At 28.6% G+C, this 26,928-nt stretch overlaps 1 protein-coding gene across 1 annotated transcript in view; it reads right to left on the reverse strand.

The window, feature by feature from the left end:
• Positions 1–7,896, reverse strand: part of LOC111398095 (protein CCA1-like) — a 15,767-nt gene extending 7,871 nt beyond the window's left edge. The window contains exon 1 of the mRNA XM_023025050.1: positions 7,798–7,896. Within this exon, the coding sequence (XP_022880818.1) occupies positions 7,798–7,896 (99 nt within the window). The remainder of the gene's footprint in view (positions 1–7,797) is intronic.
• Positions 7,897–26,928: the final 19,032 nt, after the last annotated feature.

A 26,928-nucleotide genomic window follows, 5' to 3' on the forward strand; every position in this document is an offset into this window, starting at 1 on the left:
AAAAAAAAAAAAAAAAAGGGTTCAATCAGTAAACACAATTACAATGGTCGAAATCTCATCATTCCTATCACCAATTTGCAAGAATAAATGAATCAAACCCATAGAAAGGTACCTTCGAATATAGCCATGGGGAAGTTCAGATCTTTATCCAAATCGATCGGAATATTTTAAGATGTCAAAAATTAATCAATTAATTATAAACTGAATGAACGAGTAGAAGAGCAAAGAAAGATAAGGAGCTGGCAATGGAGGTTTGATTTTGATTTTGATTTTGGTTTTTCTTTACATTAACAAAGAAAAATTGAGAGCCACTAGTAATTTAATGAAAAAACAAATTAGGAAATTTGAAGTTTAATTTGAGGCTGAAAGGGGAAGTGGGCCCTATGTCAATAGGATGATGCCATGTGGCATATATTTAGTCACTGACATTCCTGCTCCAGAAGCTCCTTTTCGCTTTTTTATTATATTATAATTATATTATGGAGGATATGTAAACCCGTTTCTCAACCACAAACTCGGAGTTGAGTCAGACTCACTGAGTTTAGGAAAGTTGCATGCGGGACCCACTGAACTAGGATGGGTCAAGTCAAACGCCTCCTCCATAAAAAAATATTCAACTTTACCCTTGATTTATAAATATATTTTATAAAGAGGAAATTACACAAGATTGTTAATTTTAGATATTTTTGTCCCTTTAAATAATTTAAATACTCTACATATCTTTTATTTAATAAAATTTGACCACAAGGAAAATTGTACAAAAAACCTAAAAAAGTGTCACATCAAAATAAATGAATTATAAAAGCAAACAAAAAAATAAGAAAAAACAGAGGTCAAAAGAGAAATATAAACAAAAAATTCTACTAAATGTATAATTCAAACACTCAACCCTAAACTCAGCCCCCCTCTCAACTTTGAACCTACAACTTCCCAAATTGGAATGCCCCAGCAGTGACCACAGTTACTTAGTTGACTGCCAACGAAGAACTCCATTTTTTCCATACGGTTTGCTTTTTCCTTTCGTTTCGCATTTTTCTTTCATTTTCTTCATTTTTTCATTAAATTTGTCACAAATAGAAGAGGATAATGTTGCAAGTTGATATTCATGTTCCGAACTAAGAGGAAATATTTATTGTTGCTTTTGAAAATGAAGAGATACTGGACATCTAGCGGTTGAGGATCATCCGAAACACTCCTAGTATGGATGGCAACGGGATGGGGTATGGGATGGGTCGACCATTCCCATTCCTGTTTGTCGGGTATTTTTGTTATCTTACTCCACACTCATACCAGATTAAAGTGGGACGGGGCGGGGAGGGGCAATTTCCCTGCCCCGATTTATCGTCCCATTTATTTTTTATTTTTTCATGTCCTTACTTAGTAATTATTATTATTTTTTTTTTACCAATTTGTTAAAAATGACTTATTTTCTCTTTAAAAATGATGATAAATATACTATTTTTGTTTAATAAAAACTTAAATTTAAAATTAACTTTAAACGAGGAGGGGACTATTTTTTTTTTTCCGTACATGCCCTATACCCGCTTCGGGAGGATGACCCTTGCCTTATACCTGTCCCATTTACCCAATTTGGCAGGTAATCCCCCACCCAATTCGAGGCGGGGCCCCACGAGTATTGGGTTGAACAAATTTGTTTGCCATCCCTAACTCCTAGTGGCATAGATTCCTAATTAAACTACTATAAATTGTTAGTCGAATATTCTTCCCCTCCAACTCTAGTTATATAAGTTGTAACATTGATAACTCTTGTAATTGTTTATTTCTATCATTGTGATTTTGGTTTTAGGGTTTGCAGTTCGAAATCCCTAATTTTAGATTCTCAATTTGAAGTGGGTAGAAGGTAGATGTTGTCGGAGCAATATAGAGGTTAGAGGTAATATTTGCCAAAAGAGCTACATATAATAAAGCCTAAACCATATTAGAATTTTATTATTACATATAATTAACTTGTGTTACTATTATTAAGTTGAAGACTTTATTTATCGACTTGTAATTACCTAGTTTCTAAAATGAACGTATAGGCGCTAGGTGCGGGCAAAACACTTTAACTTGGTAGTAAATGTGAATTAAGCGGAGTGATCATATTGATGGGATTGAAAAGATATGAATTATTTGATGATTTAATTTTCTATTATTGAAACATAATATTGCTTATAGTTTTCTTTGTCCAATCTATACTAAGTCCTTGTTTGAGTCTCATTTTTTTGGAAGAATGAATTTTTGAATAGTGTATTGATAGAAAATGTGTGGTTAAAAATAAGGAAAATTTTTAGATTTGTATGTAATATTATTTTAGAAAAATGTGAAATGATGTCAAAACACTGTTGAAAAATGCATTTTTCCAAAAAAATAGGTCTCAAACAAGGGCTAACTTTGGATAGAAAATTCTTCTTATGACAATTCGTTGAAAATCAAATTCTCACATGCGTACTAACATGGCTAATTCCTTGAATAGATTCAGGAAATGAGTATATTTAGAGAATCTTAATACACCAGTAAGGAAAGATTTACATTACTATACATCTAGCGATATTCGTGTCTTGACTTTTACCATTGATGCTTATGCAACTTGCAAATCTGGAAGTAGGACTATCTAATACAATAAGAATACAAGCCATAATTTTATTAACAGTTTTTCCTAGGTTAGATATGAATTCTATCTGAAGAATAAAAGAAAGAAAATTTCTCGGGAAAAAAAAGAAAAAAAAAAAAGACGAGGTCAAGATTTCCATATTACCATGATTGACTTGTGGGAAGAAAATATTTTACACATATGTTATCATTTATATGGTTTGATCTATCTTATTAGATATAATTGAGTTCGAAAAAACTGGTAAGAATAGTTATAGTACTTGGCTTTCCTTGAGTGGTAAAGGTGACATTTCAGCCTTATATGTTAACACGACGGGCTGAAGTTTACAATAGGGAAGAAAACATGCTATGGTAGGAAATTATTAGATAATTTATTATATTTCAATTACTACATGAAACCTCACTGAACGTACTTCAACTTTTCAACTTATGGTAGGAAATTACTATGCATACTTTCAATCAGTTATTGAGATCTCCTTCAGTTTGATTTGTTAAACTCAGCTTTCAAGTTCATTTCATGCTTTAAACTTGAAAACAAAAACGTAGAACATTGCTTGAAATCGAAACAATATGGTGCTTGTTACTAGTTTAATTGGAAATAATCTTGCTTTTATTGCAAGTCCATAAGTTGTTTGGTGTTATTCGTATATTTCACATTGTGTCTCTTATGCATTTGGGTGAAAATCTTGAAAAATACTTTACGTGTCTATGAATATGGAATAAGAAATAATCTTGCTTTCAATTGCAAGTCCATATGTTGTTTGGCATTACTCGCACATTTCACATTGTGTTTCTTATGCATTTGGGTGGAAATCTTGAAAAATACTTGATATGTATGTGGTTTTAATGCTTTTGTCTGCTTGAATATGGAGTGAAAAATAATGTTGCTTTCACTTGCAAGTCCATAAGTTGTAGTGTGGTGGTACTCGTATTTTTCACATTGTGTCTTTTATGTATTTGGGAGAAAATCTTGATAAATACTTTGACATATTTGTGGTTTTAATGCTTCTGTCTGCTTGATTATGGAGTAAGTAGATCTTGAATAATACCTTTTTACTTAGAGGCCAAAAATAGGTTTCCCGACAGTTCATTTTAGTAGAGAAATGACATTGTATTGAACTGTAGTTCCCGACAGTTCACTGCAGTAATTCTCGACAAATATGTAAATCTCAATAGATAAGTTGAGTCATCCGTCGAGATGATCAAAGAGGCGACGATCAACATGCCTTCAAGTTCCTGCAGCATCTACTAGGACTCCATAAACCAGGAAATTGAGGAAGAGAGTAAAAAAATAAGTGAGTTTTTAATTATGAATAACTACATGTACTGCTTTTACAAATAATGAGTACAAAGTTCTATTCTTTAGTATCAATCCATAACAACTCTTTTCCGTTATAGTCATACTATTTAATATGAAGTCAAGCTTACCTGGATTCATTTTGTTTTACATTTTTCCTCGGTTCATGGATGATAACTTTGATTTGATGATTATTCTCACCCTGAAGTTTTGAATGTTATTTTCTTAAAAAAATCGGGGGTAACTTTAGGCGACATTTATAGAAAATACATGAATGACAATGTTCATGCTCGATTGTTTGTCAAGCAATTCGTCTTTATTTGTTAATGCCTACTTTCTTTGTAAAAATTGTTATGTCATACAGTGTAATCACTTACATAGTCTTCGTGTGATAAGGCTGTCATCACTGTCATGAATCATTCCCCGAAAGTTGGGATCACTTGCAATACAAATATATTATTGTAAAATTTGCTAACGTAGAGTTATATTATGAGGTAGTGCATTTCTAATTGCAAGAGCACATTGATATCGTTAGTGTTGTGCTGAACATTCTAGCCTTTCACTTTGAGCACACTCATGTTTGTTGTGATAATGACGAGGTTATCACTACCGTTTGAATGGTTTATCTACCTTGTCAAATTAAAAATGCATGCTTTAGTAATTTAATTTGTGCTAAAATTTCATTCAGGCTCGAAACCTGCGTCTTGTTAAGAGCAAGAATGTGTGTGCTATGGATGAGCTCTTAATGAGATCGTGTGGAGGAGGAGAATTACAACAGATTGCATGAATCGACTTCCATGTCAACTTTGACCAGATGGCCATTGCACATAAGGTTAACTGTAATGCACTTCTTCACTTTGCTATCCGATGCCTTCATCTTAGGGCTAAATTATAACATTTATACGTGATTTAGCAAATTATGAAGCATGGGCTTGTGAAAGTAAAGCATCTTGCGCTTACATTTATAAAAATGCTATTAGGTGGAAACATTCCCTTGTGTAGTGAAACAACTATAACCTGTACAAAGATGCAATGGAGAATGCATTACAAGTATGCATATTGATTGGGGATGCATGTACTAACCTTTTTTCCATTAATGTATAATCTTTCCGTTGGTGCAATTTCTGAATTTTGGATGCATGGGAATTATTGTTAAATTAACTTCAAAATTTCGATGCAATTGTTGAATTTAAATGCGAGGCCTATGGACACTCTTTTAACATATTTTACCTCGTATCTATGTTTTACATATGTTGGCAATGTTATCCGCAGTGTTCAAGCTGTGCTACTAGTTTTTACTTGGAATGTTGTAATGTAATAAATCACCAGATTTATATGTGTTCCTAAGTAATGAATGATGCATGGATTTTGCAAATCGTAATTATCAGGATATGGCTACGTCAATTTGAAAGTCTGTATAAGTTGATGATCCGTTAGGTGTGATGTTTTTGTGTGTACTTGGAGCCTGGTTGAATACGAGATTTTAAGTGCTATAGAATGTTCATCAACTTAATGTTGTTGCCATCCGTGTTCATGACACTCATTTCTCATATTCATTGGATCATTCAATTAAAAGAACATAGAAGTATCCAATTTCATGCCATTAATAAAGGTGTTGATTCGTAAGAATTGAGGGCCAAGCCACAATTAAGAGACAACAGTAGTAAGGAAAATTGAATACCAACAACTACATGCAAGCAAATTAAAAAGAAAATGGTACGCATGAGTTCAGATTTAAAATTTTCATAAATTATGGACAAAGTTAGTGGATAACAGTACGCTTAGACCTTAAACCATCACACCAACTGTCTTTCAAATTCAATTTGCTGTAACTAATTTTCACACCAAACTTATGTTCCATGACACGTGCAATAGCAATACTGTAATAAGATAGATATGGATTATCCAATTTTCCTAAAATGTGCTCGACAATTACAGAACTAGTGGCAGGTCGATGTGCGTTATGATAAAAATCAATGAAACAAGTGTGCACATTTTTGAATTTACGTATCATGAAAATTGCAGATTGCTTCGCAGTCGAAGCACATAGTATCCAATTGCAATTATCGTTCGCTCATGCAATGGTTAAGATTTTCATGCTTGACCTATTGACTTAAAATTGGAACTTGTCTTGTATGCAAGTACATGAATCTTCGAGGACAACTCTTTCTTGTTGAAGAATATTTGCTTTTTGGTAACATCATATGTATTTACAGCTGTAATCCATTAATTTCTACCCAAAGTACTGAATGTGATGACATTTGCTCGTCAACGTCGACAATATTAGCACCCTCTGTACCATGTAATGGGTTGTCTAAGTTCTCATCTAATGGTGCAGCCTCAATATCAATAATTGGATGTTCGGGTAAATTATTGTTTGATACATTATATCGATGATTGAGCTCATCATATTGTACATTTTAGTGAACATCCACTGTAGCAAAAGAACGATCATGGAAATTTGTATCCCTCCCTATGTCAATATTTGGGAGCTCAATTTCCAAAATAGTAATCCAGAGTACAGTTTCCTTATGAACAGATATGTTCCAGTTTAAGTCTTCATCTTCGAGTATTTTGACTGGAGATATATTCAAGTTCGAGACTTTAAACTTTAATTCAATTTAGTGCGAGGCTCAACAATACCAAGTTTGTCCTTCAACTGTAACACAAGTCTAGCTATGGTAATGCTTCTCGGCACTAAAATGGAAGTGATTTTATCCCCTCTCCAATTCCATTTGTCATTCACATGAACAAACTTTCTCTTATGCGACACGATAAATCTCAAACGATTACTCATATCTAAAATGTTGGAATTGCAAAGGTAAGAATTCTACACAATCTATATATCAACATTTAATACCATAAAAGTGGAACTTTCGAATATTTAAATCCATGTAGTAGCAGAAAGGGAAATCTAGGGTTCTAACAGTTTTCAAGTATCAAATTCGATAGTTAAATTGTTTATTCCGACAGTTTGTAAAGGTCGAGTTCGCCAGTTTAGATGTCTAACTTGATGGTTTCGAAAATATTATTCGACAATTGAAATACCACAATTTCTTGGGAAGCTTCAAAAACATGTGTTTGGTAGCTTGGAAGAAATTATTGAAAATATTAATGGCGATAATCAATTCTCAACTGTAACATCACAACATCTTTTCAAAAATAAATAAGGAATAACTCAATGCTTCATTAAACATGAAATTCTTCACATTTTTTTAAAGCATGTTGGTATCCTTTCCCTTCAAAAATATTTGAAAAATCAAACAAATCAATTAATAAGAATTTCAAAATTTTTAAATAAATGGACCATGTTGTATTTAATATTTAAAATAGTAAGCTATAAGATGAAAATATAAATAATTACTAATAGCTAACCTTTGAAAGTGGATAATGAATATAATAGTAATGTCTTCTTGATGATGAATCAAGAAAAAGGATAAGAAGTTAGGATTTGTGAATGGTAAGAAGTTATATGTTTTTTCTTTTAACTTTTCAAATTCTTTTTTAATCAAAATTCATATTATCCAATATATAATCATATCTCCAATCTTCATAATATACAAAACAAATTATCACATCACAATATTAATGACATTCAAATCAAGTATTAAATGCTCCTAAAAGGGTGTCACTAAGGGTAATATGGACATTTCACACCGAGAAGTTACATTTTTGACAATCTTTAGTGCAAATGATTTTTTTTTTTTATGCATTTTCAAATTTAGTGACATTTATGAAAATTTTCCATATATAAATTATATTATTTACCTTAATTTAATTATAACTTAATTATATTTATCCTATTTAATTTAATTAAGAACCTAATCAATATTTTTTTCTCACCACCGTGTCTCTCTCTTCTCTCCATTAAACCCTAAGACCGGTACCACATACTTCCTCCTCCTCCCTCCACCACGACCACTTCTCACGCTGTCACTATTGCCTTCTTTAAACATCGTGATTCCACCCGGATGATTTTGCGGCATCCCTCGAACTTTTTGTTTGTTTTCTTAATTCTAACGCTTAACATATTTTTTAATCTTGTAATTTGATTGTTATATTGCAATTTTTTGCATTAAGTCTTCTAAACAAGAATTCATTGTGATTCTCTTTTACCATTGTAAGGTAAGAAATTGTGAATTGCACATGAGAGCATTTCTTTACTTGTCCTTAAATATGTAAATCTAAATTTTTCTTGTGGTTCCCTTTTCTCTCTTTTTTTTTCTTTTTTTTTTCTTGTTGCCCCTTGGTGTTTTACTAATCATTTTTCTTAATTTTAATTTAATGCACACCCATAGTAATTATCAACTATGATATCATTCTTTCACATTTAGCCCCCATTTGAGTCTCATTTGTTAAATATCAATTTTTCTTAAAATCATCTTCAACTATACATTCTCCCAATAAAATAATTTTACATTTAAACTTAAAATTTTTTCTTTCTTTTTAACCACACGTTCTTCACTAAAATCGTTTTTTCCAAAATATATTACAAAAAAGAGACTCAAATAGAGACTTAGTTGCATTAGCTTTAAATTTCATAATGTTAATGCTTTTACTGTGCTTCACTGTTTGATTTCCTCCCAATTTTGCTTTCAGATATTGATTCTAGAGACTAGCAATATTTTTTTTTGTCCTTTCCCTAAATTTTTACCCTACTGAAGGTTACTCTGAACCTAAAGCTCTCCTTTACATTCGTAGGGGAAATCTACACTGACAGAACCATATTTTACTTAAGGCAATAATGACAAACACTCTTACCATTTATGTAGTAGGTATAGGTACATAAATAATCTCTCAATGGTGTAAAGTGATTTTATATAAATAGCATAATATGTTACTCGTGTTTGTGGTGGCAGTATTGGTAGATAGTGATGTGGAGTTGTTTCGAATGGGTATCATATATGTTACTCATATTTTTAGGTAGTAGTGTTGTTTCACACGAGTAACATTATCTTAATTGTGTTTTGTGGTGGTGGTGATGACATAGAATTATATGGTGTCGTTTTGAGAAAGTAACATATTTTGTTATTAGTGTTTTGTGGCAGCAGTGTCAGTAGACAGTTGTGTGGAGTTGTTTCAATCAGGTAAAAAATATATTACTTGTGTCTTTTGGTGGTGTCATTGTTTCATACAATAACAAAATTGTTACTCGTGTATTTGTGGCGATGGTGGCGACAATAATGTGGAGTGATTTTAGACAAGTAACATAACGCATTACTTTTGTTTTGCATTGGCATAGTTGATGCAGAATTGTGTGGAGTTGTTTCAAATGGATCACATATATGTTGTGTTTTCTGGTAATGGTGGTGTTATTTTAGATGGGTAACATTTATGATGCTCGGACTCTCCAAAAATGAGAAGCATTCATGTTGACACGACATGATACGAATACTGACACGGGATATGGGTCGAATTCTTGTGGTGGAACTCAAACATGACTGGAAAATGGAGAAGACAATGGGCGGTGGAGTATTGCTTCTAGCTTGTGTTTGTGGCGGTAGCAACCCCATTTGTTTCGATTCTTGTGATGGTAATATACTGAAATTCATGGAGCAATGGAGTATGGCAGCAACATTAACAGAATTTTGCAGAGAGGAGAAGATGAGAGTTGGAGAAGATGATCGGTTTTGGGTATATGTTAAATGGATTTTTGGGGAGCCCATTGAATAACTTAATTGGGAAACAAAATATTATTTATAGAATATTTACTTACTAGTCAAGATTAACAATTGAAATCGGGAATCAATATTATGGTAAATAAATGGTACAGAAATCAAGCTGCCAATTTATGTGAATAATTGCGTTTTGACGTTTTAGTTTCTTTTTCCATAATTTATTCCAGATTTTAAGATTCTTCTTTAATGGGTTAACTCTTGGAATTGCAATGGACGAATTAGCTTCCTTTTTCAAAATTTTAGCACCAGAAAACTCTTTACATAAATAACAATTTTATCTTCATGTACAAAAACGACACCAAAAAACTCTTTACATAAATAACAATTTCATCTTCCTATACAAAAGAAATAAACCTCCTGCACAAATCCATTTGCACAGGGTCTGTCATCTGTACAGACCCTGTGCAAATGGGTCTGTACGAATAGCACAACTCTATATAAAAAAATGTATTTTCTTCAATCAAACATTCAATCAAAAAATTCCAGAATCTTGCTTATTCCTAACTCTAAACTATGAATCCTTCTAACTTTACACTAGAAACACCTCAACGACCATCAAATCTTCGTGCAAATCAATTCGATGTTTAACTTTATTTTGAAATGTGTTTTGTTCGAATTTGGATGTTAACATTATATGAAACATTTGTATTGTGGTAATTTGGTGTTTTGCTTTAATACATTAAAATTTTTAATATATTTTGCTCCATGTAGCATTAATTCTTGGTTCCGCCCTTGCCTCAAACGATATTTGTCTTTTCTTCAGATTGAATGAGATGTTTAAAGGTTTTTGACAAATATTTATAGGATTATAAGAAGTCTTGTAAAGGATTTAGCACCAAATCATAAGTGCAATCTTCCAAAACTTGAAGAACACGAAGAAAATTTTGAATATGGATGAAGTCTTTCATTTCTTCTTTTTGGAATGAAGAATGATCACAAATGTAATCAAGTATTTTTCTTAATGTTAGAATGATCATCAACCACTTATTTATAGCCATAAAACAATGCTATACGAAGTGATGTCAAAGTATAGGTGAAAAGTCGCCAAATTAGAATAAAAAATCGCCTCCAATGACTAATTCCATCCTCTATGCAACCGCATAGTTCAACACTATGCGGTTGCACAGTTTTACCACAAACTGGGCAGCATTATTTCTACAAGTATCCATCCAACCGCATGGCTGCTTTGCTCATGCTGTCGCATAGACAACATTTCAGGCCATCATCACCATTTCATTCCATACTCGATATTTTTTTTATTGATTTTGAACAATATTTCCATCAGAAACAATGAGAAAATGATACAAAACAATGTTCTATAAACGTATTATTAACTTTTTTAGAAACCAACTAAAGAAAATAAAAGAATTGTGAAAACTTAAACAACGTGTTTAAAAAATTAAAGAATCATTCTTATTCTCTATTTATTAAAAAAATAAAAATAAAATTTGATTTGGGAATAGTAGATATACATGTGAACCAACCTTCTTCTATGACTGAATTCTTGTTTGATCCCCATTATTTTCAAAATATATTTTTGCCTCTCTTTTTTTAATCACACATTCTTCAATAAAAATTAATACTATACACAAATTCAAAATATTTATTTATTTTTTAATCACACATTTTCATCAATTTATTATTCCAAAATGCATTGGGGCTCAAACAGGCACATAATATTGAAATACGAGATTGTAAAAGGGATAAAAAAAAATGCTAAACAATATCATTAGAGCATCTACATTTAAATCTCAAGTAATTATTTATAAATAAGTAAGTAAATTATAAATAAGTAAGTAAATTTGAAAATAAAATCATGTTTGAGTCACATTTTTATTCAAAAATGTATTTTGCAATAATAAATTGATGATCAATGTGTATTTAAAAAATAAGAAAATTTTTGAATTTGGGTATAATATTATATTATTGAAGAATGCGTGGTTGAAAAAAATAGAGAGAAAAATGTATTTTTAAAATAATGGGAATCAAACAAGAGCTAAGTAAGATATCTCTTCTTTTTTTTTTCCTTTTTTTTTTTTTTAAATTTACACTAAAAAAGCCAAATATGTATATTTATAAGGGTGAATTTCACACGTGATTTGAACTTATGCAGTTGAATTTCAATTTCATTTTAAATTCTACCAGGATGTAGTAATTGAATTTCAATTTCATTTTAAAATTTACCATTCAATTACACTTGGTCATTGACTCTTCTCAAGTTTATAGAATTTGCTTAGTTGACCGTCATACTATAATTGATCTCACATAATACTTATGTGTCACCCTAAAAATAAAAATGGTAAAATAAATGTTATGATATCTTTAAATTAAAATGCATCATGTTCTATGACTTCTTGCTTATGAGTCCAATAAGCTACCTAACGTATTCAATATTTCAAATCGTGAGCTAAAATATTCTTATTCTCTACTTCTAACATAGTTAATTCCGCTGGACAAAGTCAAATATAGTAGTTATTGTTGGTTGTTTGCTCCGTCGTATAGGCATCAAGTAAGCGCCTTTCTATACGATCAATTGAATATTGGAAAAGACTATGAATATTCATTATTGGGGGTAGATTTAGGATCAGACTAAAAAAAAATTTAAGCTGTAGTAATCTATAACCAAAATAATAATAATAATAATAATAATAATAATAATAATAATAATAATAATAATAATAAATTTACACAGCTTTTTCCACTTATAAAAAAAAAAGAAAAAGAAAATTACCTCAAAAAATTGAATTGGGCTAAAGCCAGCCCAATCCTCCCTTAAATCCACCCATGTTCACTACTATTAATATATGAAACTTTAGAATTGAAGTCTACTACTTACTCATAATACTTTCTTTATGATGTAGCGTAGTGATAAAATTGACATGACACACACCAATTATGCAAAAGATTCAAGATGTTGTGAAAATAATTAATTTGAAGACATGCACTCGACATAGTGATGAATTTTCAACTACAACTTCGACACCTTTAGCATCATAATTGTGAAAAACTCAATGTCAAATCTCACATCTTTTGACATTGTTTTTTAAATGGCATTTTCTTAAATCATTTTACCTTTATTGTTCACGAGTACATAGCTTAAGGATTTTCTTTCCCGCGTGATGATAAAATTTATAAGTTGACACAAAATGAAACATCTAGCAAAATTTAATTAAAAAAATCACGTGAAAATGTAAAGTGTTTAAAAACAAATTCCAATTCTTTTTCCTAAGTAGAATGCATATATGTTATTTGAAAGAAGTAATTTAGTTAGATAAAGTGTCCCATTGGTTAAAAGTCTGAAATTTGTGTGAGAGATCAATGGTTTGATTTACATTTCACACAACTCCCTTAATTAAAATAATATATTTTTTATTTATTTTAATCATTTTTCGAATTTATTTTTTGGGTCAAACTAACCAATAAATAAAATGACTGTTGGGGTGTTATTGGATGATATTAACAACCCATAACATGCAATTTTTAACTAAATTATAGTGGAGACAGTTATCACTTTCGCGACTATGTAAACATGTCTCCTCCTTGAAAATATATATAAAAAATTATCATTTTCGTACATTGTGATTCTTCATACTCGAATTTTGTATTTTTTATTCTATTTTTCTGAAATACAAGTGAGAGTTCCGAAATCATTTGTGATTGTTGCACAAGTGATTTAATTGTTATATTTAGGGAGTGATTATCTAAAGAGATTGTTATAGTCAACGGCGAGCAATTTCATTTTAGAACATCGCAATATCACGACACTTGGCCAATCGATAAGTTTTACTTTTGGTATTTTACTGTTTTGCAAATTATTGAAACTAATTATTTTCCAATAAATCAGTAGTTCACGTTTAATCTTTTCTTTTTTCTTTAAAGTCATCTTGTTTTTAAAAGAAAATTACCACATTCTTGTAAAAGATCCTGAGAAATACAAATATAAATTGCAATAGGGGTTCTAAACTTTTCAAAAAAGTGTTTTGGGATCTCAAAATTTTCATTTTTCGTGATTAAAGTCCCAAACTTTTGAATTAATATGCAGCATAAGGTCCCTTGAATAATTTTCCTTTTTTTAATAAAAAAATAAAAATTAAAGTTATCAACTAACAAATAAATAGAATTGGACCTTCATTTGACAACAAATAAGAAAGACAAACCGATCTTCGTATTTAATTAATTAAAAAAGAAAAAAATTCTTATTTTCTCCCATAACTTCTTGGCACTTCATTGATGATTTCTTGACTCGAAGTAACATGCGTATTTTTCCTTCGTTTTCATTCCCTACTTTTCATCCATACATTATGAAATGTGGATGAAAAAATTGATAAAAGTTGTGGATTTCATGAAATATATTGTTAAATTTGAAGTTGGACAAGTTAAAAATTTGTCAAACAACAAATCTGAAGTGAAAATAATTTTTTGAGAAAATGTATGATTAAAAATAGAAAAAAGTTATGAGTTAATGCACAAATTACTTTATTAAATGGATGGATAATTGAAAATAAATTTATGGAATTCATAATAACCTTGATCAAACAAACCGAATGGGTAAAAAGATACAATTTTAGATCTAACCAAAGCTGACACTTTTCTTTAAGAATGGAAAACAAGAGGAAAAAATATCAAGATTCATTATGGAAAACGGTTATTTCAAGAATAATGTTATTTGCAATCATTCTGGCGTCGCTTAGTGGGATATACACATGATATGTGATCATTTGATATATAAATCAATAAAAAATTACTACATTAATACGTCAAATAAATGTCTATCGTATAAATGCAGACTACAAATATCTTTAGTTTTATTTCAACATTTATATGCACTACAAATATCTTTAGTCTTATTTCGATTATCAACTGCTGGTGCCTACAATAGACACCACTCGTCACACCATTAAAGGTACAATAATTTCAAAACTTTTGAATTAATATGCAGTATAAGGTCCCTTGAATAATTTTACTTTAAAAAAAAAATTAAAGTTATCAACTTACAAATAAATCGAATTGGACCTTCATTTGACAACAAATAAGAAAGACAAATTGATCTTCATATTTAATTAATTAAATTAATTAAAAAAGAAAAAAATTCTTATTTTCTTCCATTACTTTTGAATTAATATGCAGCATAAGGTCCCTTGAATAATTTTACATTTAAAAAAAAATAAATTTAAAGTTACCAACTGACAAATAAATAGAATTGAACCTTCATTTGACAACAAATACGAAAGACAAACTGATCTTAATATTTAATTAATTAAATTAATTAAAAAAGAAAAAAATTCTTATTTTCTTCCATTACTTTTGAATTAATATGCAGCATAAGGTCCCTTGAATAATTTTACATTTAAAAAAAAATAAATTTAAAGTTACCAACTGACAAATAAATAGAATTGAACCTTCATTTGACAACAAATACGAAAGACAAACTGATCTTAATATTTAATTAATTAAATTAATTAAAAAAGAAAAAAATTCTTATTTTCTTCCATTACTTTTGAATTAATATGCAGCATAAGGTCCCTTGAATAATTTTACATTTAAAAAAAAATAAATTTAAAGTTACCAACTGACAAATAAATAGAATTGAACCTTCATTTGACAACAAATACGAAAGACAAACTGATCTTAATATTTAATTAATTAAATTAATTAAAAAAGAAAAAAATTCTTATTTTCTTCCATTACTTTTGAATTAATATGCAGCATAAGGTCCCTTGAATAATTTTACATTTAAAAAAAAATAAATTTAAAGTTACCAACTGACAAATAAATAGAATTGAACCTTCATTTGACAACAAATACGAAAGACAAACTGATCTTAATATTTAATTAATTAAATTAATTAAAAAAGAAAAAAATTCTTATTTTCTTCCATTACTTTTGAATTAATATGCAGCATAAGGTCCCTTGAATAATTTTACATTTAAAAAAAAATAAATTTAAAGTTACCAACTGACAAATAAATAGAATTGAACCTTCATTTGACAACAAATACGAAAGACAAACTGATCTTAATATTTAATTAATTAAATTAATTAAAAAAGAAAAAAATTCTTATTTTCTTCCATTACTTTTGAATTAATATGCAGCATAAGGTCCCTTGAATAATTTTACATTTAAAAAAAAATAAATTTAAAGTTACCAACTGACAAATAAATAGAATTGAACCTTCATTTGACAACAAATACGAAAGACAAACTGATCTTAATATTTAATTAATTAAATTAATTAAAAAAGAAAAAAATTCTTATTTTCTCCCATAACTTCTTGGCACTTCATTGATGATTTCTTGACTCGAAGTAACATGCGTATTTTTCCTTCTTTCTCATTCCCTACTTTTCATCCATACATTATGAAATGCGGATGAAAAAATTGATAAAAGTTATGGATTTCATAAATATATTGTTAAATTTGAAGTTGGACAAGTTAAAAATTTGTCAAACAACACATGTGAAGTGAAAATAACTTTTTGAGAAAATGTATGATTAAAAATAGAAAAAAGTTATGAGTTAATCCACATAATTACTTTATTAAATGGATGGATAATTGAAAATAAATTTGTGGAATTCATAATAATCTTAATCAAACAAACAAAATGGGTAAAAAGATACAATTTTAGATTTAACCAAAGCTGACACTTTTCTTTAAAAATGGAAAACAGGCGGAAAAAAAAATCAAGATTCATTATGGAAAACGATTATTTCAAAAATAATGTTATTTGCAGTCATTCATTATAGTGTCGCTTTGCGGGATATACACATGATATGTGATTATTTGATACATAAATCAATAAAAAATTACTACATTAATGCGTCAAATAAATATCTGTCGTATATATGGAGACTACAAATATCTTTAGTCTTATTTCAACATTTATATGCACTGCAAAAATCTTTTCTCTTATTTCGATTATCAACTACTGGTGCCTACAAGAGACACCACTCGTCACACCCTTAAAGGTACAATAATTGTCAAACTTTTGAATTAATATGCAACATAAGGTCCCTTGAATGATTTTACTTTTTTTTAAAAATAAAATAAAAATTAAAGTTATCAACTGACAAATAAATAGAATTGGACCTTCATTTGAAAACAAATAAGAAAGACAAATTGATCTTCATATTTAATTAATTAAATTAATTAAAAAAGAAAAAAATTGTTATTTTCTCCCATAACTTTTGAATTCATATGCAGCATAAGGTCCCTAGAATAATTTTACTTTTTAAAAAAAAAAAAAATTAAACTTATCAACTTACAAATAAATAGAACTGGACCTTCATTTGACAACAAATAAGAAAGACAAATTGATCTTAATCTTTAATTAATTAAATTAATTAAAAAAGAAAAAAAATTCTTATTTTCTTCCACAACTTCTTGGCACTTCATTGATGTTTTCTTGACTCGAAGTAACATGCGTATTTTTCCTTCTTTTTCATTCCCTACTTTTCATCCATACATTATGAAATGTGGATGAAAAAATTGATAAAAGTTGTGGATTTCATGAAATATATTATCAAAATTGAAGTTAGACAAGTTAAAAATTTGTCAAACAACACATCTGAAGGGAAAATAATTTTTTGAGAAAATGTATGCTTAAAAATAGAAAAAAGTTATGAGTTAATGCCCAAAATTACTTTATTAAAAGGATGGATAATTGAAAATAAATTTGTGGAATTCATAATAATCTTAATCAAACGAACCAAATGGGTAAAAAGATACAATTTTAGACTTAACCAAAGCTGACACTTTTTTTTTTTTAAGAATGGAAAACAGGAGGAAAAAATATCAAGATTTATTATGGAAAACGATTATTTCAAAAATAATGTTATTTGCAGTCATTCATTATGGCGTCTCTTTGTTGGATATACGCATGATATGTGATTATTTGATACATAAATCAATAAAAAATTACTACATTAATATGTCAAATAAATATCTGTCGTATATATGCAGACTACAAATATCTTTAGTCTTATTTTGATTATCAACTGCTGGTGCCTACAACAGACACCACTCGTTACACCATTGAAGGTACAATAATTTCCAAACTTTTGAATTAATATGCAGCATAAGGTCCCTTGAATAATTTTACTTTTAAAAAAAAAAAAAATTAAAGTTATCAACTGATAAATAGAATTGGACCTTCATTTGACAACAAATAAGAAAGACAAATTTATCTTCATGATTAATTAAAAAAGAAAAAAATTGTTATTTTCTCCCATAACTTTTGAATTAATATGCAGCATAAGGTCCCTTGAATAATTTTACTTTTTTTAAAAAAAAATAAAAATTAAAGTTATCAACTGACAAATAAATAGAATTGGACCTTCATTTGACAACAAATAAGAAAGACAAATTGATCCTAATATTTAATTAATTAAATCAATTAAAAAAGAAAAAAATTCTTATTTTCTCCCATAGCTTCTTGGCACTTCATCGATGATTTCTTGACTCGAAGTAACATGCGTATTTTTCCTTCTTTTTCATTCCCTACTTTTCATCCATACATTATGAAATGCGGATGAAAAAACTGATAAAAATTGTGAATTTCATGAAATATATTGTTAAAATTGAAGTTAGACAAGTTAAAAATTTGTCAAACAACACATCTAAAGTGAAAATAATTTTTTGAGAAAGTGTATGTTTAAAAATAGAAAAAAATTATGAGTTAATGCCCAAAATTACTTTATTAAAAGGATGGATAATTGAAAATAAATTTGTGGAATTCATAATAATCTTAATCAAACGATCCAAATGGGTAAAAAGATACAATTTTAGACTTAACCAAAGCTGACACTTTTTTTTTTTAAGAATGTAAAATTGGAGGAAAAAATATCAAGATTCATTATGGAAAACGATTATTTCAAGAATAATATTATTTGCAGTCATTCATTGTGGCGTCGGTTTGCGGGATAGATACATGATATTGATTATTTGATACATAAATCTATAAAAAATTACTACATTAATACGTCAAATAAATATCTGTCGTAGATATGGAGACTACAAATATCTTTTGTCTTATTTCAACATTTATATGCACTACAAATATCTTTAGTCCTATTTCGATTATCAACTGCGGGTGCCTACAACAGACACCACTCGTCACACCATTAAAGGTACAATAATTTCCAAACTTTTGAATTAATATGCAGCATAAGGTCCCTTGACTAATTTTACTTTTTAAAAAAAAATAAAAATTAAAAATATCAACTGATAAATAAATAGAATTGGACCTTCATTTGACAACAAATAAGAAAGACAAATTGATCTTCATAACTAAATAAAAAAGAATTTTTTTTTATTTTCTCCCACAGCTTCTTGGCACTTCATTGATGATTTCTTGACTCGAAGTAACATGCGTATTTTTCCTTCTTTTTCATTCCCTACTTTTCATCCATACATTATGAAATGTGGATGAAAAAAATTGATAAAAGTTGTGGATTTCATGAAATATATTGTTAAAATTGAAGTTGGATAAGTTAAAAATTTGTTAAACAACACATCTGAAGTGAAAATAATTTTTTGAGAAAACGTATGATTAAAAATAGAAAAAAGTTATGAGTTAATGCACAAAATTACTTTATTAAATGGAAGGATAATTGAAAATAAATTTGTGGAATTGATAATAATCTTAATCAAACGAACCAAATGGGTAAAAAGATACAATTTTAGACTTAACCAAAGCTGAGACTTTTTTTTAAGAATGGAAAACAAGAGGAAAAAATATCAAGATTCATTATGGAAAACGATTATTTCAAAAATAATGTTATTTGCAGTCATTCATTATGGCGTCTCTTTGCGGGATATACGCATGATATGTGATTATTTGATACATAAATCAATAAAAAATTACTACATTAATACGTCAAATAAATATCTGTCGTATATATGCAGACTACAAATATCTTTAGTCTTATTTTGATTATCAACTGCTGGTGTCTACAACAGACACCACTCGTCACACCATTGAAGGTACAATAATTTCCAAACTTTTGAATTAATATGCAGCATAAGGTCCCCTGAATAATTTTACTTTTTAAAAAAAATAAAAATTAAAGTTATCAACTGATAAATAGAATTGGACCTTTATTTGACAACAAATAAGAAAGACAAATTTATCTTCATATTTAATTAATTAAAAAAGAAAAAAATTGTTATTTTCTCCTGTAACTTTTGAATTAATATGTAGCATAAGGTCCCTTGAATAATTTTACTTTTTTTTTAAAAAAAAAAATTAAAGTTATCAACTGACAAATAAATAGAATTGGACCTTCATTTGACAACAAATAAGAAAGACAAATTGATCTTCATAACTAATTAAAAAAGAAAAAAATTCTTATTTTCTCTCACAGCTTCTTGGCACTTCATTGATGATTTCTTGACTCGAAGTAACATGCGTATTTTTCCTTCTTTTTCATTCCCTACTTTTCATCCATACATTATGAAATGCGGATGAAATAATTGATAAAAAATGTGTATTTCATGAAATATATTGTTAAAATTGAAGTTAGACGGGTTAAAAATTTGTCAAATAACACATCTGAAGTGAAAATAATTTTTTGAGAAAATGGATGATTAAAAATAGAAAAAAGTTACGAGTTAAGGCACAAAATTTCTTTATTCAATGGATGGATAATTGAAAATAAATTTGTGGAATTCACAATAATCTTAATCAAACAAACCAAATGGGTAAAAGGATACAATTTTAGATTTAATCAGAGCTCACACTTTTCTTTAAGAATGGAAAACAAGCAGAAAAAATATCAAGAGTCATTATGGAAAACGATTATTTCAAGAATAATGTTATTTGCAGTCATTCATTATGGTGTCGATTTGCGGGATATACACATGATATGGCTTATTTGATACATAAATCTATAAAAAATTACTACATTAATACGTCAAATAAATATATGTCGTAGATATGGAGACTACAAATATCTTTTGTCTTATTTCAACATTTATATGCACTACAAATATCTTTAGTCTTATTTCGATTATCAACTTCTGGTGCCTACAACATACACCACTCGTCACACCATTAAAGGTACAATAATTTCCAAACTTTTGAATTAATATGCAGCATAAGGTCTCTTGACTAATTTTACTTTTTTTTTTAAAAAATAAAAATTAAAAATATCAACTGATAAATAAATAGAATTGGACCTTCATTTGACAACAAATAAGAAAGACAAATTGATCTTCATAACTAAATAAAAAAGAATTTTTTTTTATTTTCTCCCACAGCTTCTTGGCACTTCATTGATGATTTCTTGACTCGAAGTAACATGCGTATTTTTCCTTCTTTTTCATTCCCTACTTTTCATCCATACATTATGAAATGTGGATGAAAAAAATTGATAAAAGTTGTGGATTTCATGAAATATATTGTTAAAATTGAAGTTGGATAAGTTAAAAATTTGTTAAACAACACATCTGAAGTGAAAATAATTTTTTGAGAGAACGTATGATTAAAAATAGAAAAAAGTTATGAGTTAATGCACAAAATTACTTTATTAAATGGAAGGATAATTGAAAATAAATTTGTGGAATTCATAGTAATCTTAATCAAACGAACCAAATGGGCAAAAAGATACAATTTTAGACTTAACCAAAGCTGACACTTTTTTTTTAGAATAGAAAACAAGTGGAAAAAATATCAAGGTTCATTACGGAAAACGATTATTTCAAGAATAATATTATTTGCAATCATTCATTATGGCGTCGCTTTGCGGGATATACACATGATATGTGATTATTTGATAAATAAATCAATAAAAAGTTATTACATTAATACGTCAAATAAATATGTGTCGTATATATGCAGACTACAAATATCTTTAGTCTTAGTTCGATTATCAACTCTGGTGCCTACAACAGACACCACTCGTCACACCATTGAAGGTACAATAATTTCCAAACTTTTGAATTATTATGCAGCATAAGATCCCTTGAATAATTTTACTTTTAAAAAAAAAATAAAAATTAAAGTTATCCACTGATAAATAGAATTGGACCTTCATTTGACAAAAAATAAGAAAGACAAATTTATCTTCATATTTAATTAATTAAAAAAGAAAAAAATTGTTATTTTCTCCCATAACTTTTGGATTAATATGTAGCATAAGGTCCCTTGAATAATTTTACCTTTTAAAAAAAAAAATTAAAGTTATCAACTGACAAATAAATAGAATTGGACCTTCATTTGACAACAAATAAGAAAGACAAATTGATCCTAATATTTAATTAATTAAATTAATTATAAAAGAAAAAAATTCTTATTTTCTCCCATAGCTTCTTGGCACTTCATTGATGATTTCTTGACTCGAAGTAACATGCGTATTTTTCCTTCTTTTTCATTCCCTACTTTTCATCCATACATTATGAAATGCGTATGAAAAAATTGATAAAAGTTGTGAATTTCATGAAATATATTGTTAAAATTGAAGTTATACAAGTTAAAAATTTGTCAAATAACACATCTGAAGTGAAAATAATTTTTTGAGAAAATGTATGATTAAAAATAGAAAAAAGTTATGAGTTAATGCACAAAATCACTTTATTAAATGGATGGATAATTGAAAATAAATTTGTGGAATTCACAATAATCTTAATCAAACAAACCAAATGGGTAAAAGGATACAATTTTAGATTTAACCAGAGTTGACACTTTTCTTTAAGAATGGAAAGCAGGCGGAAAAAATATCAAGAGTCATTATGGAAAACGATTGTTTTAAGAATAATGTTATTTGCAGTCATTCATTATGGCGCCGGTTTGCGGGATACACACATGATATGGATTATTTGATACATAAATCTATAAAAAATTACTACATTAATACGTCAAATAAATATATGTCGTAGATATGGAGACTACAAATATCTTTTGTCTTATTTCAACATTTATATGCACTACAAATATCTTTAGTCTTATTTCGATTATCAACTTCTGGTGCCTACAACATACACCACTCGTCACACCATTAAAGGTACAATAATTTCCAAACTTTTGAATTAATATGCAGCATAAGGTCTCTTGACTAATTTTACTTTTTTTTTTAAAAAATAAAAATTAAAAATATCAACTGATAAATAAATAGAATTGGACCTTCATTTGACAACAAATAAGAAAGACAAATTGATCTTCATAACTAAATAAAAAAGAATTTTTTTTTTATTTTCTCCCACAGCTTCTTGGCACTTCATTGATGATTTCTTGACTCGAAGTAACATGCGTATTTTTCCTTCTTTTTCATTCCCTACTTTTCATCCATACATTATGAAATGTGGATGAAAAAAATTGATAAAAGTTGTGGATTTCATGAAATATATTGTTAAAATTGAAGTTGGATAAGTTAAAAATTTGTTAAACAACACATCTGAAGTGAAAATAATTTTTTGAGAAAACGTATGATTAAAAATAGAAAAAAGTTATGAGTTAATGCACAAAATTACTTTATTAAATGGAAGGATAATTGAAAATAAATTTGTGGAATTCATAGTAATCTTAATCAAACGAACCAAATGGGCAAAAAGATACAATTTTAGACTTAACCAAAGCTGACACTTTTTTTCAGAATGGAAAACAAGCAGAAAAAATATCAAGACTCATTACGGAAAACAATTATTTCAAGAATAATGGTATTTGCAATCATTCATTATGGCGTCGCTTTGCGGGATATACACATGATATGTGATTATTTGATACATAAATCAATAAAAAGTTACTACATTAATACGTCAAATAAATATTTGTCGTATATATGCAGACTACAAATATCTTTAGTCTTAGTTCGATTATCAACTCTGGTGCCTACAACAGACACCACTCGTCACACCATTGAAGGTACAATAATTTCCAAACTTTTGAATTATTATGCAGCATAAGGTCCCTTGAATAATTTTACTTTTAAAAAAAAATAAAAATTAAAGCTATCCACTGATAAATAGAATTGGACCTTCATTTGACAAAAAATAAGAAAGACAAATTTATCTTCATATTTAATTAATTAAATTAATTAAAAAAGAAAAAAATTGTTATTTTCTCCCATAACTTTTGGATTAATATGTAGCATAAGGTCCCTTGAATAATTTTACTTTTTAAAAAAAAAAAAAAATTAAAGTTATCAACTGACAAATAAATAGAATTGTACCTTCATTTGACAACAAATAAGAAAGACAAATTGATCCTAATATTTAATTAATTAAATTAAATAAAAAAGAAAAAAAATTCTTATTTTCTCCCATAGCTTCTTGGCACTTCATTGATGATTTCTTGACTCGAAGTAACATGCGTATTTTTCCTTCTTTTTCATTCCCTACTTTTCATCCATACATTATGAAATGCGGATGAAAAAATTGATAAAAGTTGTGAATTTCATGAAATATATTGTTAAAATTGATGTTAGACGAGTTAAAAATTTGTCAGACAACACATCTGAAGTGAAAATAATTTTTTGAGAAAATGTATGATTAAAAATAGAAAAAATTTACGAGTTAATGCACAAAATTACTTTATTAAATGGATGGATAATTGAAAATAAATTTGTGGAATTCACAATAATCTTAATCAAACAAACCAAATGGGTAAAAGGATACAATTTTAGATTTAACCAGACCTGACACTTTTCTTTAAGAATGGAAAATAGGCGGAAAAAAATATCAAGAGTTATTATGGAAAATGATTATTTCAAAAATAATGTTATTTGCAGTCATTCATTATGGCGTCGGTTTGCGGGATACACACATGATATGGATTATTTGATACATAAATCTATAAAAAATTACTACATAATACGTCAAATAAATATCTGTCGTAGATATGGAGACTACAAATATCTTTTGTCTTATTTCAACATTTATATGCACTACAAATATCTTTAGTCCTATTTCGATTATCAACTGCTGGTGCCTACAACAGACACCACTCGTCACACCATTAAAGGTACAATAATTTCCAAACTTTTGAATTAATATGCAGCATAAGGTCCCTTGACTAATTTTACTTTTTAAAATAGTAATAAAAATTAAAGATATCAACTGATAAATAAATAGAATTGGACCTTCATTTGACAACAAATAAGAAAGACAAATTGATCTTCATAACTAATTAAAAAAGAAAAAAATTCTTATTTTCTCCCATAGCTTCTTGGCACTTCATTGATGATTTCTTGACTCGAAGTAACATGCGTATTTTTCCTTCTTTTTCATTCCCTACTTTTCATCCATACATTATGAAACGTGGATGAAAAAATTGATAAAAGTTGTGGATTTCATGAAATATATTGTTAAAATTGAAGTTAGACAAGTTAAAAATTTGTCAAACAACACATCTAAAGTGAAAATAATTTTTTGAGAAAGTGTATGTTTAAAAATAGAAAAAAATTATGAGTTAATGCCCAAAATTACTTTATTAAAAGGATGGATAATTGAAAATAAATTTGTGGAATTCATAATAATCTTAATCAAACGATCCAAATGGGTAAAAAGATACAATTTTAGACTTAACCAAAGCTGACACTTTTTTTTTTTAAGAATGTAAAATTGGAGGAAAAAATATCAAGATTCATTATGGAAAACGATTATTTCAATAATAATGTTATTTGCAGTCATTCATTATGGCGTCTCTTTGCGGGATTTACGCATGATATGTGATTATTTGATACATAAATCAATAAAAAATTACTACATTAATCCGTCAAATAAATATCTGTCGTACATATGTAGACTACCAATATCTTTAGTCTTATTTCGATTATCAACTACTGGTGCCTACAACAGACACCACTCGTCACACCATTGAAGGTACAATAATTTCCAAACTTTTGAATTATTATGTAGCATAAGGTCCCTTGAATAATTTTACTTTTTAAAAAAAAAAAAAAAAATTAAAGTTATCAACTGATAAATAGAAGTGGACCTTCATTTGACAAAAAATAAGAAAGACAAATTTATCTTCATATTTAATTAATTAAATTAATTAAAAAAGAAAAAAAGGGTTATTTTCTCCCATAACTTTTGAATTAATATGCAGCATAAGGTCCCTTGAATAATTTTACTTTTTTAAAAAAAAAAATAAAAATTAAAGTTATCAACTGACAAATAAATAGAATTGTACCTTCATTTGACAACAAATAAGAAAAACAAATTGATCCTAATATTTAATTAATTAAAAAAGAAAAAAATTCTTATTTTCTCCCATAGCTTCTTGGCATTTCATTGATGATTTCTTGACTCGAAGTAACATGCGTATTTTTCCTTGAAAATCTTGTATTGCGATACAATAGCGGAATTTCATACTTCAATGAATTCATCCTTGACAAATCTCAACCAAATCACAAAGAACCTACAACTTGCAACACTCAAAACTGAAAATTTCCGAACATGCAAGGGGCAAAACAGTCCAGAATCACAATTTTGCCCAAAACTAAAATTGGACACCACCACAGGGTCCGTCTCGTCGTCCGGAGAAAACTACCTAAAGACATCGTTGTCAGAAACTACTACACGCGCTGCCACTCTCTCGTCGATTTTCCATTGCCAGCGACCGGCCGGAAACACGCCGGCGACCTGTGAACCTTCTGGACCGTCTCTACCTGTTGAGTCCATTGGTCGTGTTTGTTTCTCCAAAATCTTTTTAGTTTGACCAGAAAAAAAAAACAGATTTGGTAGAAAATCGAAAAACTGGACAGATTCGTTTATGATTTTCTGATAATTTTCAGACCAATTTCTGATAAGTTTTAGGCCAGAAATCCACCAACAACCCTGCTCTGATACCACTTGTTGAGACCGAGTGGAAACGAAACGCAAGAATTGAGATTTAATGGACACCAGTTTGAAGTATAAATACAAGATCGCAAAAATACCATGAACAAGATTAAAGTAAAGAAATAAACCAGCAGATGAACAATGTTATTTTATTCTATCAATGAAAGGAGAGAATTACAACAATTGGCTTCAACAATACCGAAAGAGGAGACTCATATTTATACTACAAGAGTCTAGCGCTAAAAGAGTCCTAAAAAGGTAAGAATTCTAGGTTAAACGTGAAAAGGAAAAAAAACGAGACAAGGACTTTGTTTCCTTATTTTCCAGATACTATTTGATTCTCTAAATCCATCACGCATCTTCAACATTTCCTTTCCAATTTGAGTCACCAACTCTAACACAATGCATGGGGTGTGTCATTTTGAAGTAGATGGGAGAGTCTTGAATGTTAGGATTGAGAAGAGATTGTGTTACAAAATTTTTACACACACATTTGTATAAAAGAAATAATGTTACATAATAAGTTATGAAACATTTAAACAAAGGGAGAAGGAAACACTGGTAATT

This window comes from Olea europaea, chromosome 7 (genome assembly GCF_002742605.1).
Source record: "Olea europaea var. sylvestris chromosome 7, O_europaea_v1, whole genome shotgun sequence".
NCBI classification, from domain to species: Eukaryota; Viridiplantae; Streptophyta; class Magnoliopsida; order Lamiales; family Oleaceae; genus Olea; species Olea europaea.